Source organism: Geotrypetes seraphini, chromosome 2 (assembly GCF_902459505.1).
Source record: "Geotrypetes seraphini chromosome 2, aGeoSer1.1, whole genome shotgun sequence".
In the NCBI taxonomy this organism is placed as follows: Eukaryota; Metazoa; Chordata; class Amphibia; order Gymnophiona; family Dermophiidae; genus Geotrypetes; species Geotrypetes seraphini.
The window spans coordinates 83307878-83328899 of record NC_047085.1 but is presented as its reverse complement, the minus strand read 5'-3'; the positions used below and the strand labels follow the sequence as shown (position 1 = coordinate 83328899).

At 42.5% G+C, this 21022-nt stretch overlaps 1 protein-coding gene across 1 annotated transcript in view; it reads right to left on the bottom strand.

Moving 5' to 3' along the window:
- MMP16 (matrix metallopeptidase 16) overlaps positions 1 to 21022 on the bottom strand; it is a 734678-nt gene that overhangs the window by 178482 nt on the left and 535174 nt on the right. Inside the window, exon 6 of the mRNA XM_033933350.1 lies at positions 2082 to 2299. Within this exon, the coding sequence (XP_033789241.1) occupies positions 2082 to 2299 (218 nt within the window). The remainder of the gene's footprint in view (positions 1 to 2081; positions 2300 to 21022) is intronic.

The following is a 21022-nucleotide window of genomic DNA, read 5'->3' as shown; positions in this document are numbered from 1 at the left end:
GCATCCCTCCTGTTCCGTTAAAGGTACGGGGAGGGGGGCATCTGTGGGGGTAGCAGGAACGAGTTGGCATCTCTCCTGCCGTTTGTTTTTGGGTGGATGGGTAGGCATTGGAGCAGGAAGGATTAAGCACCCTACCTGTTTCATTAACGGTACGGGGGTCAGGGGGGAACCGGAGACGGGCGTCCCTTGGATGGTAGAAGGGAGTTGGCATTCCTTCTGCAGTTTGTTTTTTTGGAGGAATTGGCATGGGGGCATCAGTGCGGGGAGACAGGTCAAAACTACAGGCTGGCAGCGTTTTACAGGGCAGGAAAGTCGGTAAGAAGTGAAGCGACTGGTCCTCAGCAGTCGCTTCACTTTGGATCGTCAAGCCAATCGATCTTCCTTCTTCTGTTTAATGAATCGGGTCCCTGCCTACTTTGCATGCCATTTCCCCTCATTTGCATGCATGGATCGGAAGCGGATCGCAGGAGAGGTTAGTGAATCGGGTCGGAGGGAAACCAGGTCGCAAAGGGTTCGCAAACTGATCGGTACACAATAGGTTTGCTTAGTGAATCTAGCCCAAAGTCAGTGCAGCAAAAAGGCTGTCCTAACTTTGTATTAGATTCACTAAGCTTACATATCGTGTCTCTACCAGTTTGCGACAACTTTGTGACCCTGACCCAATTCACTTTTTGACCCTGATCCGATCCGCACCCGATCCGTTCCGCACATGCAAATGAGGGGAAATGGCATGCAAAGTAGGAAGGCAGCGATTCACTAAACTGAAGAAGGGACACTGATTGGGCTGGCCGATCCAAACAGAAGCGACTGCTGAGGACCAGTTGCTCATGTCCTTGCTGACTGTCCTGCTCTCTGCCACCTAGAGGAGTTCAGTTGAAATGGAATCATTCACCCATGTCTCTGCCCTGTCCCTGCCAAACAGCCCTTGTATGTCACACAGGATTCTCTAACTTTTGCTGCACTGGCAGATGTTAGGTCTGGAACAAGCTCAGGGATAGACACTGGGACTGCCTGCGAGCCTGTGGTTTTAACCCACGGGTTAAAAGCATGTTCTGTTCCTGGCTGTAGCATGAGGGTAGAGGGCTAGAAAAGGAAGGCGTGGTGGATAGACACTGTTGAACAGCTTCCCGAGAATGAATGGAAGGCTCCAACAGTGCTTTGGGAGCATTTTCCTGCAGGAAGCCGCCGCTGCTGCTGCTTCAGAATGTGACAGGTGTGCGCGCCGATCTCCCTGCTTGGTTTGCCAGTGTCTCCAATACCTCTCTACCTCTCCCTGCCTGGTTTGCCGGTGTCTCTAATACCTTGGCCAGCTTGGGGTGAGAGGGAGGAGCTATGTGCACTCCGTGTACCTTGGCCACCATACTAGCGAAGTCGGGGAGCAAGCGCATGCGCAGACCATCTGCAGGCAATGAAGATAGTCTGCGCATGCATCAGGATCGCTCTGGAGGATTGCTCTGGGGTCGCTGTGGGGCGTGCCTCCGATCGCTGCAATTTGCATGATGAGGCTTGGTGAATTGGTCGCCTGGGAAGACTCGGCCAGGGATCGGATCGCTTAGGTAAGTTTAGTGAATCTAGCCATTTATATGGTTAGTGGTTTGAACATCACCAGTAACTAGATTGTACTAGTATCAGTGCTGATTTCCAGATGTTCAGTGCCTACGAGTATCTTGGTACCAATGCTAGATGTCCATTGTTGTTGGTTTTTTTTTATCATCATCAGTCTTAAAAATCGCTGACACCACAGTCTGAATAGTTGCTTCTACATGTTTCTTTCTTTTTTTTTTAACAAAATCATTCTTATTAGCTTGTACTCTTGACTTGCATTTTCATTTATCTCCGCATAATAAGCAGTCCTTACTGATTGTTACATTTCTAGCTTTTGTGGTTTCCAAAAATAGACTGTCAGAGGGCTTTCTTCCTAGACATTTAAGTGCAATCTCTGTTCAGTTTTCAGCCTGTTGCTTTACATTTTAGCTTTAAGGGACCTGAAAAAGGTTATTTTGCAATGAACAAGAAAATCTGAACGTGAAGTAGAAATATTGCCACGTGATCTAATGTTAATGACATTCACAGTTTCCTACCTTGAAGACAAACATCTCCCGCCGAAGAATAGCAAGAGTGCTGAAGTTCCCATCACAGATGTTAGGTTTTGTTCCAGGATAGGAAGGCTTCTCCCCAGTAGGTGGCCGAGGAGGTTTAGGCTGTCTGTCATTCTTTCTTGGGTCTGCTGGTGGGATAGAACGATGTGGGGGTACTGTAGGCAGAGGTCTTGTAGGCGTTAAGATCTTGTCAGGTGGACCTGTCAAAATAAGAGAGGTCATAGAGTTTGAATATACCAGGAGGCTATTCAGAATGGAAACGTTTTGGATTTCATGAGGTGTATTTCATTCCTCTTTTCCCTTCTCTCCTCCCTATATAGTTCCTGCTATATGTCAAGATTGTACATGCCCCTTTCCTTATACAGGGTTCTCTGATAAGTTGCTTGATGGCTCACATTTAGCAGGATTTTGCAATTCCTGCCCTTTTCTGCTTTAAATTTATTACAGATAAAAAAAATAATCCCCTCAAACCCAAGGGGGTCTTTTGTTGCATTAAGCTTTTCCTAATAGTCAACTTTATTTCATTCTCATCCTCCTTTCTTAGGTTAATCTCTTATAATTACTTCCTTCTCTGTCACTGTACTTCCTTATAGTCCTGTCTTAACCCTCCTTCCACTTCCTCAAGGACAACATCAAATACATACCTTTCTTGAACCCCTATGTTTATCTCTATCATATCTATCTATCATATCATCTATCATATCTATCTATCATAAACATTGTTATCATGCTTCTCATCTCCTTAGACCTTGCAGCAGCATTCGATACTATAGATCACCAGCTTCTACTTCAAAGACTTGCCTCTATTGGAGTCTCGAATCAGGTTCTCGGATGGTTTAAATCTTACTTTTCCGACAGGGTTTACACTGTTCATTTCAATAATTCAGTCTCTTAGTCTTTTAATACCAACTTTGGTATTCCACAAGATTCCATATTGACCCTTCTACTCTTCAATATTTATCTGGCCCCTCTATTAACCCTCAGTCAAGCGATCGGTTTTTCTGTCTATGCTTTTGCCGACGACCTTCAACTTCTTCACACCATCGACCCCCCCCCCCCCACTAATTTAAATGATATTGCCACCATTAACCTTAAATTAGCTAAAATTCACGATTGGCTAAATTTAAACATGCTTTCTTTAAGCATCTCTAAAACAAGTACTGTTCTTTTCCCATGGAAAGAAGGTTTACAGCTAGTCGCACCAGTTTCCATTGACAATACCCCTCTCGAATCTACTCCATCGACAAAAATATTAGGTGTCATCATTGATAATAAACTTTCTTTTCGTCCTCAAATCAGTGCTTTGGTCAAAAACTGTTTCTACAAACTTAGGATGATAAGATCTCTGGTCCCTCTTCTTGACTCAAATTCTCTTAACATCATAATTCACTCCCTTATAATATCCAAAATTGATTATTGCAACTCATTATATAAAGGGTTGTGTCAAAATGATATTAAGCGCCTTCAACTCATACAAAATATGGCCATCAAAATCATCTCAAGTTCCATAAAATTCAATTATGTCACCCCTTTGTTAAAGAATGCTCATTGGTTGCCTATTCCACACCAGATTACTTATAAAATTGCTCTTCTAAGACTATTGATTCCATATGACCCCCCCCCAGAACTTAAGATCAGCCTCACAATACTCTCTAAATGTCCCGTCCTTAAAAATAATTGGCACCCGTCGTACTCTTATTTTCTCAGTTACTGCCCCCTCAATTTGGAACTCTCTCTCCTTATACCTCAGAGCTGAACAAAACTTGGATAAATAAAAAAGTAGTTTAAAATGCTTTCTTTTTAAAGATGCCTACAATTGACTTATCTTCCATAAACATTTACAATATTATTACTCAATCTGTCACATCTTCCCTACTGTACTTCCCTTTCATGTGCTTTTTCTTAATAAGTTGTGGTTCCTCCCTTTTTTCCCTATTGTTCTCATGTTGCAACCCACTCAAGTATGTCTGTCTTGGAAGGTTTATGTTTATTATTTGTTGTTTGTTCCCTATTTATATTTAAATTTTTAATGTACAACGCTTTGGGCTCCTTTTATGAAGGCGCGTTAGTGGTTTAACATGCGTAATAGCGTGCGCTAAACTGCCGGCCGCACTAGCCGCTACTGCCTTCTCTTGAGCAGACAGTAGTTTTCCGGCTAACACGGGGGTTAGCGCGTGTTTAAAAGTTGCGCGCGATAAAGCCGCTAACGCGACCTTGTAAAAGGAGCCCTTTGCATTCCAGGAGAAGCATTTTATCAAATTTTAATAAACTATGAAACTATTATACTGGCAGCGATGTAGCGAGGGTGCTTGGTAGCACCCCTTCCCCGTACTTTTCCCTGCTCCCTGCCCCCATCCGCTTCTTTTCCGCCCTCTCCTGCCACATGCCCCGTCCCTTTCCCTGTCCCCCTTTAACGTTCCTGGCATGAGCAGCAACCCCAAGCTGCTGCTCACACCAGTGTCGGCTCTTCCTCTGATATCACTTCCTAGGCATGGGTCTAGGAAGAAATGTCAGAGGATGAGCCGACGCTGACGCCAGCAGCAGCTTGGGGTTGCTGTTCATGCCGAGAATGTTAAAGAGGTACAGGGGAAAGGAAGGGGTGTGCGTGTGTGGTTGGGGAGGCAGGGAAGCAACAGGGGTGGTGGAAAGGAGGACGTGTGTCAGTGTACCCACCAAGACGGCGCCCATGATGGACTTTCTCCCCTGCCCCCCTCTTACTATGACACTGTATACTGGGACAAATCAAAGGTCCATTAATCCCAGTATCCTGTTTCCTACGGTGGCCAATCCAGGTCACTAGCAAGATCCCTAGTCAATCTGGCTTAGTACATCTTCCAGGTTCACTAAGATCTCTCAGCACCTGCAACTCGGTATGGAAATTCTCTGAGAACAACTTTTTTAGACACCTCAAAAATTTCAGCCTGAAAAACCATTCTGAATGACAGTTTTTACCTGCATCTTAAAAAATAACCTCAAATCTAATACAATAACTAGATATTTACACTCTGATGAGATTACACTTGCAGGGATCTCAAAATCCCTCCTTGAGGGCCACAATCCAGTCGGGTTTTCAGGATTTCCCCAATGAATATGCATTGAAAGCAGTGCATGCACATAGATCTCGTGCATATTCATTGGGGAAATCCTGAAAACCCGACTGGATTGCGGCCCTCAAGGAGGGACTTTGAGACCCCACAGTTACAATATCACATGACTCACAGCAGGAAATTATAGCCCAAAATTATATTTTAAATCTTTTCTAGTTTTAGATATAAACAAACTGAAGTGGTAACATGATATAAATTTAAATAAAAACAATAATATACTGGAAAAAAAAGCTTTAAAATTTAATAAGCTCCAATTATACATTCCAATGAATTATAGGGCATAACAAGGCAGCTTTAGCTAAAAAGAAGTATCAATATCATTTTAAAAGCCCTTGTTTTGGCAAATGAGAAGTAATATTATAAAGGACAGAAGCTGTTTGTGTGGATCATGTAGCTAAAAAAAGCATTTTAAATAAGTTGAGAACCACAATTAAAACAGCAAAACAAAAAGTTAAATAACTCTTCTAAAATATTCATTTAAAATAAATTACATATTTATAAAGGGCAAAGCTTAGGGCCCCTTTACAAAGCCATGGTAATAATTCTTCTGTGGCAAATGCACTGAAGCCAATAGGAACTGAATGGTCATTTGGTACATTTGCCGCAGGGAAATCGCTACCATGGCTTTGTAAAAGAAGTCCTTAGTTTGTACATAGCACTATAACAGCTTTCCTCACGACACTAGGCTTCTCCAATCCCCCCCAAACCACAACCCATAACAAAGGCCACCACCTCGACCTCATCACCTTTCTCTCCAATACCAACACCACTCCCAATATAAGTCTCTTAGACCAAACCTGGTCAAATACCCCCTGGTCTGACCACCTCTTGTGCAATTTTGAACTAGCCTGGCACAAAAAACTACCTGACAAAAAGCCTAACCCCATCCATACAAAGCAATTCATCTGGACAAGAGAACATCTTAATCCAGCAGACTTCTGGTCACACTACACTCTCATCTCCGACTCCGACGTAGACCCCAACTTCCACCTAAATTGGGAAAAATTTAGCGACCAGGTTCTTAACACCACTGTCCCTCTTAAACTTCGCTCGAAAACTCTTCACCCCTCAAACAGCTGGTTTGACGCGGACCTCCTGACCATAAAACGAGAAGTCCGGAAACTTGAAAGAATCTGGCGTAAATCAGGGACTGATTTAGACAGACTTACCTGGCGACTGAAAGTCAAAGAATACAAAAAACAGATCATCGATAAGCGCAGTAAACACTACTCCCAACTAATAAACTCCCCTTCTCTAAACAGCAAAGCACTTTTTAGACTAGTTAACTCCCTATTCGACATAGACTCTCACAAACGCCCCACCTCCGACCTCCCTCCCTCCGCAATCACTCTAGCCGACCACTTCGCGAACAAAATCCACACCCTAAAACGGTCTCTTTCAGCTCACAGCCCCGATCCCCCGCTCAACCTACGCGCAGCGGATACAGAAGGTTCAATAGCCGACATGTCCTGGACCTCCTTTGTAAATCCCGACTGGAATCTATTCCTCGAACTTTATTCTAAATACGCCAATTCCAACTGCCTATTAGACACTTGTCCTCCCACCATCATGAAATGCGCCCCCCCATCATTCAAAGCTGAACTCTTCAATTGGATATCTCTATGCCTGTCCTCTGGACACTTCCCGTCCGAACTTGGCCACATCCTCATTTCCCCTATCCCTAAACAACCCAAGGAGCCAATCTCTTCCATCACCAACTACAGACCCATCGCCAACATACCACTCTTCCAAAAACTCATGGAAGGTCTTGTCAACAACAACCTTACGAATTACCTTGACAAGTTCAATATTCTTCATGACTCCCAGTCCGGTTTCCGCCCAAATCATAGCACTGAAACCGTCCTAGCTGCCCTGACAAATTACCTCCTCCACCTATTCTCACTGGGTAAAAGCGCCCTGATACTTCAATTCGATCTGAGTAGTGCCTTCGACCTGGTCGACCACGACATTATGCTCAACTGCCTTGACTCCATCGGCATCTCTGGACAGGTAATAGATTGGTTCACAGGCTTCCTAACCAACCGTACCTACCAGGTCCACAGTAATGGAGCCTTCTCCCACCACTGGCGTAACCCTTGTGGAGTCCCACAAGGCTCTCCCCTATCCCCCTCCCTATTCAATATTTACTTGACCCCTCTGGCACGAAGCCTAGCAAACTCTAACCTAAAATCGTTCATATATGCAGATGACATCACCATCATTGTTCCCATTACCTCACTCACTCTAGAAACGGAAAAACTCATCGCATCTATCCTCACCAAGTTAGAACTGTGGACCTCAAAACTCAAATTAAAATTGAACTCTGAAAAAACCAAAATCTTCCTAGCGAGTCCCAACCACAAATTAACAAACACTTCCCTCAGACTGAATGGGCTAGATTACCCTATCTTACCCACCATAAAAATCCTTGGAGTCATCCTGGACCGCACCCTAACCTTCGATGACCATACCAGTGCCCAGGTGAAAAAATGTTTCTGTACCCTCTGGAAACTGCGCACCATCAAACGCTACTTCGACCACCAAGCCTTCCGTCTACTCGTTCAATCTCTGGTATTAAGCATATTAGACTACTGCAACATTATTTACCTGGGATCCTATAAAAATACCATCAAACGTCTTAGAACAGTCCAAAATGCGGCTGTCCGCCTCATCTATGATCTCAAAAAATACGACCATGTTAGCCGCTACTACACCAAACTCCATTGGCTTCCAGTAGAGGCAAGGATCATCTTCAAGTTCGCATGCCTCTGTTTCAAAACTCTAACAGGATCTTCCCCAATCTACTTGTCTGAGCACCTTGAAATAGCAGGCCCCTCCCGCACACGAAACGCCCACCTATTCACCTTTCCCTCCCTAAAAGGCTGCCTCTACAAGAGATTCATTGATAGAACCCTAGCATTCCAAGCGGGCAAATGGAACAATTGCCTTACCGCCCTCATCTCCAACTCCCCGCCCTACCACCTGTTCAGGAAGTCACTAAAAACCTACCTCTTCGACAAATTCCGCTAACGCTGCCTTCCCTCCTTCCCTGCACCCTCCTGACCTCGACATCCCTCCATTCCCTCTGACTACGCCCCCCTCCCAAGCCACTTTGGCCTCTCTTTCTCAATCTCTGTTTTATCTAACTGCCCTGCCTTTTCATTGCCTCACATTCAACATCACTGTAAATGTACCACCGCTATAACATGTAACATCGCTGTATTTGTACAGTCTCTTCTTTAGTATATGCCTTTTTAATACTGCTATTTATGTAACACCTCTGTAAATGTAACAACACTGTAATATGTATCATCGCTGTAAATGTACAGTCTCTTCTATTGTTAACCGCATTGAACTTCCATGGTATTGCGGTATACAAGAATAAAGTTATTATTATTATTATTTCTACAAAATTCAAAAATTGTGATTAAAATTGGCAACAAAAAATAACTGTTAGAAATATTTTTTAAAAAACTCCTTAAAATGTTCATTTTTAGAAATAAATTGCATAGTCATGAAGGGCCTGATATGATCTTTCAGTTAAAGTCCAAAAAGTCTGATTTTGAATTATATAACAATTGTGATGAACATTGCCTTTAAAAATGCCTTTAAGGGAGGAGGAGCCAAGATGGTGTCAGAGACGGTCACACGCAAAGAGCTCTGTTCCTAGGTCAAATCCGGAGAATGCTGCCGCTTACCTGACCTGTTTTTGTAACGGGGAAGTGAAAAGGATCAATGAGGATTGTTCCTCCAGCAGCCATGACTCCTCGGTGGCTTGTCCAGATGACCTTACAGGGAATGACTTGGCATGGAGTGAAGGAAATACAGCCAGCTACATGAGCAAAACCGTCACAAGTGACAGACCTTAGCATGGATGAGGCTTTGTTAAGCCCTGATCAACGATAGGCCTCCTTCCATCCCAGATTGGTCAGTCCCAAACTGCAGGCTATGGTTGGGTCTCCTGGGAGAGAAACAGAGACGCTAAGCCCTGGAGGAGCGTCTGAGGGACTCTGTAGGGTTGAAAACCCAGACAGAGGTTTAGCAACTATCTCCAGCTTAGAGATTGAAGAAATTACAGTCTAGAGAGTTGGTGAAACTGGCTATCGTTAATATGGAAGATATTTGGAAGGCAATAGAAATTATGGACTCCAAACTGAAAAAAGCGGTAACTGTTGAGAAGTGATTGTGGTGGGATTGACTCTAGGGTGAATACCCACGGTGAAATCCTGAAGGAGTATGGTGAGACTATTCAAAAGCATGAGCAACAGATCAACCAAGTTAAAGATCTATAATTAGAAATTGTTAAAGAAAGATCTGTTATAAAAAAAAAATTGGAGTAAATGGAAAATTTTCTTTTTTTAAAATTCTTTATTAATTTTCAAATCAAATACAAAGTGCCAACAATATACACTCAATTAATACATAAAACAGCACTTATATCCAAACAAGTATTAATACAAAGTACATTTCCCCCCTATCCCTCCCACCCTCCCTGGATATGTGTAGAAATCAATTAGGAATTAAAGGCTTATTTGATTAATCGGTTTTAACAAATACCACTAATGGACCCCATGTTTCTTTAAATTTTTTATTCTGTCCCAATTTCTCAGCAGTCATTCTTTCATATCTATAATATTGACAAAGAGTTTCCCACCAAAAAGTAAAGTTCAATCTGTCCCAGTTTTTCCAATTTCACGTTATTAACTGCATGGCCACCCCTGCCATAATAATAAGAAGTCTGTTTTGTTTTCCATCAATTGGATTCTTAGGTGTCAATAAAGTCTCAAATAAAACAGTATCATAAAACAATGGGATAGAAGCCTCCAATATCCTGTTAATTTTACCCCATATTGATTTCCAGAAATTGAGTATCAAGGGACAGTAAAACAAGTGATCCAGTATCCCTACCTCAAGAATGACAGTGCCAGCATCTATTAGACTTTGAACTATCCAACTTTTGCAAACAAACTGGGGTCCAGAAAATTCTATGTAACAAACAACAAAAAAAAGTTTGTCTCGTAGATGCTGACGCTATACATCTTATCATCCAAGTCCAAATCCGTAGCCATTGTGTAGCAGAAATATGCTGCTTTGTTTCAATACTCCAAATATCTTTTAAGCTTGTTTTTGGCTTTTTATTCGTATGTTCAGATAGTAATTTGTACCATTTGGCTGAGTGATGCCCTTGCAAATCTATCTGGAAATATAGGTCCAGCAAGCTATACTGATTTTTTTAAAGGTGCGCCAATCAGGGAACCCTTTCTGAATGGCCTGTTTCAACTGCAACCATTTATAACCTTGAGATTTTGAAATGGCAAATGATTGTTGCAATTATAATAAATTTATCAGTTTCCCATTAGAAATTATGTCATCAAGTGTACCTATGCCTGCCTGCAACCAATGTTTCCAGAGGATTTTAGACTTGCCGATTTGTATCTTGGAGTTTAACCATAGGGATTGACATGTGGATTGTTGTATTGGAGTAGGAGTTAAAGTATTAATGAATTTTAATGTATTCCAGATGGAAAGAAGATTAATATTGTCCTTGTATATTCTAGTCAGCTTGATACTCAAAATATGGCTAAGGCGTAATGGGGCCATAAGATGATTTTCCAATATCAGCCAATCTGGCAGATTCTCCATGAGTTCAGGAAGGATCCAATACATACCCTGACACAAAATAAATGTTTGATGATATCTGTAAAAATTTGGAAAATTTACTCCACCCGCCGATTGGGATTTTTGCAAAGATACTAAGGCAATTCTAGAAGTTTTACCAAGCCGAAGGAATTTTGGCATAGGAAAGCCTAGTAGAGTGGCACAGAGGTGGCTTAATTAGTCTGGGGGTGGGCTAGTGAACCAAAGAGAGGAGGTCCCAGGCCCATAAGCCACTGCACTCATGATGAAAAATGTGAGGCCACCAAAACCTCCCAAAACCCTACTGTACTGCCATATAGGTGCACCTGCAGTCATAAGGGCTATTGGGGTGGTAGACAGGTCAGTATAGTAGCTTTCGGGGTGTTTTGAGGGGCTCACCATGACCTATAAGGGAGTTGTGGTAAGATGTTTATGTGGAACCCTTTTTGTGAAGATCACAGCAGTGCCCTGTAAGGTGCCCCACTACTTTGTTGCCATGTCTGAGTGGACAGTCCATCACTTTGTTGGTCCCTGCCACGTCCAAAAGGTCTTATTATAGGCATTTTGGACTTGGGTGATTTTTTGGATGAGAATGCAGTATAAAGATAGATGTACTAGCAGTCTGGATGATCAAATGGCTGGACATATAATTAGATGATTCTCGAAAAAAAATATTTTGGATGTATTTTTCGGGAATGGACTTTAAACGCTGACGACTTTGGGCAACTAGCGCCCTAGGCTCAAAAAGGACTTAGATTTTTTTTATTATTATGCCGCTCTAAGTTTTCTATGGTTAGGGGTATAAATTACCTGTATTTTTTGTGAATCTATACTCAATTATTTGTTATTATGCTTGTTTGGTTTATGAGAAAAATTGATAAATAAATAATAAGAAAAAAAATGCCTTTAAATGTGCAATGAGCCACCCAGCACATAAGAAGGAGGCAGGAGGTGATGTTCAAAAAGGTAAAGGAGAAGTGCATAAAGAAAATATATGAGAAAGTCATACATAAGTTCAGAATGTTAAAAATACACTACCGAATACAGCATACTCAAATATAAGCTGAGATTTTTATGCCAAAAAAATGGGCCAAAAATGGGGGGTTCGGCTTATATTCAGGTCATCAACTACCCACCTCCCAGACCTATTGTAGGCCTCCACAAGGCCTGCCACAAGACGTCTCCTGTCCCGGCTGAATCCAAAACCCCCGCGTACCCTTCATGTACCCCCCGACTCCTCAGCGGCCTCATAGTGGGCAGGGCAGGAGGAATTCCTTCTGTCTCCTGTGCCTGCCAAAATTTACATCTATACCTCCCTTCCACCTCCCCCACATACCTTTCAGTTCCCATGTAGCCAGCCGGTGCACAGAGCAAGAACAATCTTTCCTGCTCTCCCACTCTGTTCGAGGCTGCTGGCTGATTGGTTGCTGTGAGTTCTGGAAGGTAAGGGAGGGAAAGGAGCTGGGTGCAGATTCTGACAGGGAGACAGGGGGGGCTTCGTGCAGAGCCTGGCAGGGAGGAGGGCTGGGTGCAGAACCTGGGAGGGAGGGGGCACTGGGTGCAGATCCTGGCAGTGGAGGGCACTTGAATATTAGACCCCATCTTATAATCAAGTCAACCATTTTTCCTCCTTTTTTTGGGGGGGGGATGGTGGTTTTGACTTATATTCATATCGACTTATATTTGAGCATATATGGTAATCATCTTAGAACATTATGATTCACTAGCTTTATAGCCCGTTACATTAACGGGTGCTAGAATATGTGTGTGTGCCTGTCTTTATTTCTTTCTCTCTCTGTCTCCTTAGCCACTTTCTGTATTTCTGTCTTTCTTTCTTTTGGCTGTCCACCACTACCCCTTGCGTGTTCCCCCTGTCCATTCTCCCTTCCTTTTACCTCCCCTGTGTCCACCACCACCCCTTCACTGCTCCCCTTATCCAGCAGCAGCCCTTCTCCCTTTGTTTTACCTCCCCCCTGTCCATCAGCACCTTTTCCTGCTCCCCCTGTCCAGCAGTAGGCCTCCCTTCCTTTTTTTCCCCCTCTGTCCATCAGCACCTCTTCCTGCTCCCGCTGTCCAACAGTAGGCCTCCCTTCCTTTTTTTCCCCCTCTGTCCATCAGCACCTCTTCCTGGTCCCCCTGTCCAGAAGTAGACAGCCCTTCCTTTTTCCCCCCCTGTCCATCAGCACCTCTTCCTGCTCCCCCTGTCCAGCAGTAGGCCTCCCTTTCTTCCCCCCCATCCATCAGCATCTCTTCCTGCTCCCCCTGTCTAGCAGTAGGCCTCCCTTCCTTTTTTTGCCCCCTCTGTCCATCAGCACCTCTTCCTGCTCCCCCCTGTCCAGCAGTAGGCCTCCCTTCCTTTCCCCCCCTGTCCATCAGCACCTCTTCCTGCTCCCCCTGTCCAGCAGTAGGCCTCCCTTCCTTTTTTTCCCCCCCTGTCCATCAGCACCTCTTCCTGTCCCCCTGTCCAGCAGTAGGCCTCCCTTCCTTTCCCCCCCCTGTCCATCAGCACCTCTTCCTGCTCCCCCCTGTCCAGCAGTAGGCCTCCCTTCCTTCCCCCCCTGTCCATCAGCACCTCTTCCTGCCTCCCTGTCCAGCAGTAGGCCTCCCTTTCTTTTCCCCTCCCCCTTTCCAACAGCACCTCTTCGTGCTCCCCTTGTCCAGCAGTAGGCCTCCCTTCCTTTCCTCCCCTTTCTCTATCCCCCCAACAGTCCAGCATCTCCCTTCTCTGTATCTCCCATCAACCTGGGTAACAAGACAACAGGATGCCGGGGAGTTCCTGGACGTAGTGTATTTGGACTTCAGCAAAGCTTTTGATAGCGTCCCACACCGCAGGTTATTGAACAAGTTGAAATCGCTGGGATTAGGGGAAACACTAGCTGCATGGGTTAAGGATTGGCTGAGCGGTAGAATTCAGAGGGTGATGGTAAATGGTACCCCATCCAAAACATCAGATGTGACCAGTGGAGTGCCACAAGGCTCGGTCTTAGGTCCAATCCTATTCAACATATTCATAAGTGATATGACCCAAGGGCTCAGAGGAAAAATATCATTGTTCGCCGATGACGCCAAACTGTGCAACATAGTAGGTAAAAGCACTATGCCTGACAGTATGACGCAGGACCTACTACTATTAGAACAATGGTCATCGACTTGGCAGCTCAACTTCAATGCTAAAAAATGCAAAGTGATGCACCTGGGTAAAAGAAATCTGTGCAGGACTTACACGTTAAATGGTGAGACCTTAGTTAGGACCACGGAAGAACAGTATTTAGGAGTAATCATTAGTGATGACATGAAAACTGCCAATCAAATGGAAAAGGCTTCCTCCAAGGCAAGGCAAATGATGGGTTGTATCCGTAGAGGTTTTATCAGCAGGATGCCAGAGGTCATAATGCCACTGTACAGGTCCATGGTGAGACCTCATTTGGAATATTGTGTTCAATTCTGGAGACCACATTACCAGAAAGATGTGCTGAGAGTTGAGTCAGTTCAGCGGATGGCCACCAGGATGGTCTCAGGGCTCAAGGATCTTCCGTATGAAGTAAGGCTGAATAAATTGCAGCTGTACTCACTTGAAGAACGAAGAGAGAGAGGAGACATGATTGAGACATTTAAATATATCACGGGGAGTATCGAGGTGGAAGAGGATATCTTTCATCTTATGGGACCTTCGTCCACCAGAGGGCATCCGCTGAAAATCAGGGGAGGGAAATTTCATGGGGACTCCAGAAAGTATTTCTTCACTGAGAGGGTGGTCGATCATTGGAATGAACTCCCATGGCAGGTGATTGAGGCCAACAGCGTGGTAGATTTCAAAAATAAATGGGATATTCATGTGGGATCTCTAATGAGGTAAGGGCAGGAGGTTGGTGAGCAAACTCATGGGGGAAGGGTCACTGGAGTGGGCAGACTTGATGGGCTTTGGCCCTTTTCTGCCGTCATTTTTCTATGTTTCTAACCAAGCATCTCCCCTCTGTCTCCTCCTGTCAGCCACTGCCATGGTGTTCAGCTCCGGCGCGTTGCTCAAAGGCAGAGCAGCGGGAGCAGCGCCACCAGCAGCAGCGCTTCCGGACACTGCGGGAGCCCTTCTCAAGGGGGCGGGACAGGCTGCTGAGGAACTTCGGGGGCTCCTGCTGTTAGCCCTGGCATAGACGTCTTCCGATATCGGTTTCGATTTTTACATGTCACCGCTGAGCTGGCGGCAGTGCCAGCATCGCTTTCCCTCTCAGCTGGCCGTTTTTTTTTTTAATTTGAAAGCCGCCGCCGCAGCTCCTCTCTCGATCCTGGTGCAGTTCTAGAGAGGAGCCGTTACGATGCACAGTGAGAAGTGGGGGTGAGGAAGGCCGCCGCAGCTGTATAAGTTGTTTTTTTTTTTTATTTGAAAGCCGCCGCTGCAGCCGGGGCCATGCATGCGCACTCGTGTTTTCGCGACGGATCAGGGAACACAACTTTTGAGTGCGCATGCGCGGCCTAGCATTTTATTATATTAGATGATATCCAAAATCTTGTGAAGCCAGAAATCCCATACATGAATACTAATAAATTCTAATTCTAATTACGCATAGAGTAACTCACAAATCATAGATTAGATTAGATTAGATTAGATTTGATGTTGAATCACTTTATACAAATGTCCCACCTCAAGAAGTGTTATAGATCATAGCAGAAACAACATCACAGAGACTTTTTGCTAAGGATTCCTACCCAATTTCTTCTAGAATTAGCCATGATAGTTAACCAAAAACGGTTTTCTGTTTCTAGAACATGTTTTATCAGCAGATAAAGAGAACAACTATGAGTATCACTAGGGAACTATCTATAGCTAATCTTTATGTAGTGATATATTGATGATGTTTTAATGATATGACAAGAAACTGAGGAAGAGTTAAAGTAATTCTATATGTCGCTAAATACTTTAGACAAGAATCTATGTTTTAAAATGGAATTTAACACGTTCTTATCTTTTTTAGACATATGTATAATTTGTGATGCTGGGAAATTTTTGACAGACATTTTTAGAAAACCAACAGATGTTAACAAGGTTTTAGATTACAGAAGCTGTCATAACAAATCTCTGAAGGAGAATCTTCCATACAGTCAATTCCTCAGAATAAAGAAATTTTGTTTGGATGCACTCACTTTTAAAATTAAATCTCTGGAAATGTGTGAATGTCTCTGTGAAAATGGATATCCAGCCAACTGTGCTAAGTGTTGTAAGAAAACTGAAAATATGGACAGAGCCAAGCTATTTAGCACAGTTCTAGAAGAGAACATAGCTTTCACATTACCTTTTGTCCATTTCCCAAACTCTGCCAGTCAGAGCCGATATTCAGCAGCACTGCCTGGTTAGATACAACTGAATATTGGCAACGATTTTGGGCAGGTAGGATCCTCTCCTATCCACTTAGATTACTTTGAATATCAAGTAGCATAATAATCCAAACTCTTATCTGTGTCTGTGTTATTAAAGGTGCTTTTGACTTTTTAGTGTTTCACTTTGTTCATTTGTTAACACCCGGTGGAGCTCCTATTGTTTGTTTCTCCCAGAGCTACGATATGTCATTCCAACCATGGGACAACCTGCTCAGCTACTATGAAGAGCAATTACAAAATCTACCATGCCAGCTTTCAGTTTTCAGTGAAGATGAATTAACAGAAGAGACTTTGATTGAAGGATGGTCTCAAGTAATTGATAACAAGAATATAGAAAGTAATGAGTTACACTATATGATCTTGATTGATTATTGCAGAATACAAAGGATCCCACGTTGTCTGAAGATCCAAAAAGCACCTACAATGTTTTTAGATGATCAATTTTTGGGGGGGCCAATGGTGCGCAATCCTCAATAAGTGTTCTCTGGACTTGATCTTGTTGGCCAAAACAGCTAAGAAGCGCAGTGATGTTTTAAAAGTAAAAGTGGGTGAGCACGTTGACAATTTAAAGGCAAGTGATTCTAATTTTGAGAATACAAAAGAAAAGAGACTGCGTGGAATTGAGAGAAGAAAGTGACTGCTTTGAATTGAGTCTGTTCTCCCAGAAAGCAACTTGATATTAATGGAGTTTTTAAAAATGTGTTATTAAAGGTGCTTTGGACTTCTTAGTGTTCCACTTTGTTCATTTATGAAAAGGCAACATCACAAATAGTATGCCAGGCCCAGTCACTGCAGTGCATCTCCTGTTGGAAACAGGAAACAAACCAGATCCCTACAGAGAAACTAAAATATCAGTCACACTACATAACATATAAATCAACCTTCACCTAATAGTGTACAAGGGACCACAAATTAGAAGCATGTGCTGACAAAAACTGAAACAGAAAGCTTAAAAACTAAAACAGATTCTGCATGCAGTACACTGGAGAAATGGAAACATGCATTTCCACTTATACCACTAAAAAATGCAAAAATATAAGAAACTGGCATTACTTATGTTATTCAAATTACTAACAGCTGAAATATATATTTTTTCTGTTTCTTTTCTCATCAGATTAATCCCAGAAGCTTTTCCACTTAGTTTTTGTTAGTCTTCTAAGTTCTTTTTCATGGTCTTCTTTCCATTTCTTTTCTCTCCACATTTCTACTTCCCTCCTTCAATTCTCTGGCATCTTTTTCTCTATTTCTCTCCTTTGCTTTGTTATCAACTCACAACTAGATCTTATGCCTCCTACATAAGAACATAAAAATAGCCATACTGGGTCAGAGCAGTGGTCCATCTGAACCCACAGGGGCCAATCCAAGTCACAAGTACCTGGCAAAACCTCAAATAGTAGCAACATTCCATGCTATCAATCCACTAGCTTCTCCCGTGTCAGTCTCAATTACAGACTATGGACTTTTCCTCCAGGAACTTGTCCAAACTTTTTTAAAATCCAGCTTTTTAAAAATCCAATGAGTTCCAGAGCTTAACTATTTGTTGAGTGAAAAAAATGTTCCTTCTATTTGTTTTAAAGGTATTTCTATGTAACTTTATTGAGTGTCTCCTAGTACTTGTAATTTTGAAAGAAATAAAAATCTATTCACTCTTATGCATTCCACACCACTCAGGATTTTGTAGACCTCAATCATATCTTCCCTCAGCTGAAGAGCCCTAAACATTTTAGCCTTTCCTCATATGAGACAAGTTCTAACCCCTTTATTATTTTGGTTACTCTTCTTTGAACCTTTTCTAATTCTGCAATATCATATTTGAGACATGGCAATCAGAACTGAATACAGTACTCAAGGTGCAGTTATACCTTTTCTCTTCTTTTGATTTCACACCTTCCTACCAGTTTCTCATCTCTTAGCTCCATCTGCTCACTAAGCCCTACCATTCATCCTGTGCCATTCATCCTCTATTTTCACCCTGCCTAGTACACCCTCTCCAAATCTCAGTCTTTCTTCCTTCCCCCTCTTATGCCCTCTATCCAGGCCTCCAGACTCTTCACAGACCTGTCCCTTTTCTGTCTCTCATCCACCTTCACGGCTCCCTATCCCTTTCCATCTCTTCTCAACCACTCACCAGCCCCTTCAGGTCCTTCAGACCTCCTCCCTCCATCCAATCTAACACCATCATATCCATCCAATATGCTCAGTCATATTCCTCGCCCAATCCCCACTTAAACTCGTATTATCTGCTGTCCTATTTATTTACAATATTTACTAATCAATCATTCTAAGAATACATACAAAATTAAGACAAACAAGCATAAAAAGTGTGTTATCCAAAAAAATTCTTGGCCCAATCCTCAATTACTCACAATCGTTTCCAGTTGAGCCCATATTCTTCTACGCTCCCATCTAATCTTTAAATTCTCTCTCAAATCTATAACCCCCAAGCACCTGCTTCAACCCTGCCTCTTACCCATCCCTCCAAACAATTGCTTAATCCCTGTTATCCCAATTTATAACACTCACCTAATCCCCAAGTTGTTTCTTTTGTCTCCTAAATCTTCTACCCCCGTCAATTATTCAGCATGAAGTAGTTAATGAATTTAAAATTATTGACCATTGTATGCTGATTCTGGCTCAGATATTAAATGTCCAGCTGCATCCATCCACTGGCAATGAATATCCTAAAATCTTATTGAGGAAATACTTTAAAGAAATCTTAGTGTTATAAAATGCTGGCATTTTACCTATTTCAAATTGGTATTATACTCCTCAAAAACTGAAAATTTCCCGTGACTTAGGGGTGGACCAGTTGGTAACTACAGAATTAGATTAGACTGGATTCTTGGAGGACTCTCAAGATATGATACGGACTAGGGGCTCCTTTTACGAAGCTGCATTAGCGGTTTCGCGCTAATTTTCTGGCCGTGCTAGCCGCTACCGCCTCCTCTTGAGCAGGCGGTAGTTTTTCGGCTAGCGCGGGGGTTAGAGTGCGCTAAAAATGTGCGTGTGATAAAACCACTAATGCAGCTTCGTAAAAAAGGAGCCCTAGGTTCACCCTTTTGGTGATATATCTGAATGAAAATGATAAAGCCTTAATTATGAAAACCTACTTTAAAAACAAAGATGCTAAGGGCTCCTTTTACAAAGGCGCGCTAGCGGGGTTAATGCGCGCAACTTTTCATCACACGCTAAGCCCCGCACTGGCCAAAATCTACCACCTGCTCAAGAGGAGGCGGTAGCAGCTAACGTGTCTGACAGTTTAGTGCGTGCTATTATGCGTGTTAAACCGCTTGCGCACCTTTATAAAAGAAGCCCTAAGTTTTGTGGAGCTAAAGTTTTGATTTTTCCAATTGTGTCCAAAGTTACACAGTTAAGATGAAAGGCATTTTTGGAATTAAAATCAAGAGTTGTAACTTTGGGAGCTACATAGTTTTTTAAGTTTCCGTGTAAATGTGTATTGACATTTCAGGATAAAGATTTTGTATTTTTTGACCAATTGCAACTAGAACAATTTCTTAACTTGCATGAGAGCCAAAATAAGGACTGATTTTTTTAAAGGAGTTTTTAATAATTATGCCAAAATATGTAGGGTTTTTTGTTGCTGTTTAACAAAAACCTTTTTCTGAATGGTTTCATTATAAATTTTATAATGTCAGACTTATTGATCCAAATTTCCTGATGTATTACTTGAAGAATATTGGTATCACTTCTCTTGATGTGGGCTTGATAGCTATGATGTTATATTAAATATATTTTGTATTATTTTCCTTTAATTTCTATATTCTGTATCCTATTTTGGATTGAATTTGAAAATAACAATTAAAAAAAAAAAGAACTACAAAAGATCACAGAAAGAGGAAGATAGGCAAAAATATCTGGGAAAGATAAGAGAGGCTGGTCAAGGAGTCAGGAAAGCATACTGTAGATGCAAATGGAAGAAAAAAAATAGTTGACATGATAAAATGGGGAGACAAGACATTTTTTAGATAGACATGTATCAGTGATGGGAAAAAGTGCAAAACTGACATTGTGAGATTCAAAGGTGAAAGGAAGAAATATGTAGAAGCTGAAAAAGAAAAGGCTGAATTGCATAACAAATATTTCTGTCCACAGCTGAAGTGCTAGGAGTGGGACCGCAGAAGACAAACACAAATAGTGATGGAAGAGTGGTAGACCCTGATAAATTTTCTGAGGGTTGTTTTCATGAGAAGCTAGCTAAATTAAAGGTAGGCAAAGCAATGGGGCCGGATGGTATACATCCAAGGGAAGTTCTGGTGGCTCCAGTGACTGAACTTTTCGGTGCTTCTGTAGAGTTGGGAGTGGTATGGGAGGACTGGAAAAGGGTGGATGTTAAGAAATGCAAATGTTAATGCTAAGAAATGCAAGGTCATGCATTTTGTGCTGCAAAAACCTGAGGGAATGGTATAGTTTAGGGTTGAAGAACTTATTTGCATGAGAGAAAAGCGGGACTTGGGTGTGACTGTATGTGATGATCTTAAGGTGGCTAAACAGGTTGAAAAGGTGATGGTGAAAGTTAGAAAGATGCTATGGTGCATAGGGAGAGGTATGGCCAGTAGGAAAAAGGAGGTATTGATGCCCCTGTATATGACTCTAGTGAGACCTCATTTAGAATATTATATGTAATTCTGGAGACCACACCTTCAAAATGATATAAGAAGAATGGAGTTGATCCAGAGAAAGCTTACTAAAATGGTGTGTGGTCTTCGTCATAAAGCGTATGGGGACAGACTTAAAGATCTTAATATGTATACTTTGGAGGAAAGGTGGGAGAGGGGAGATATGATA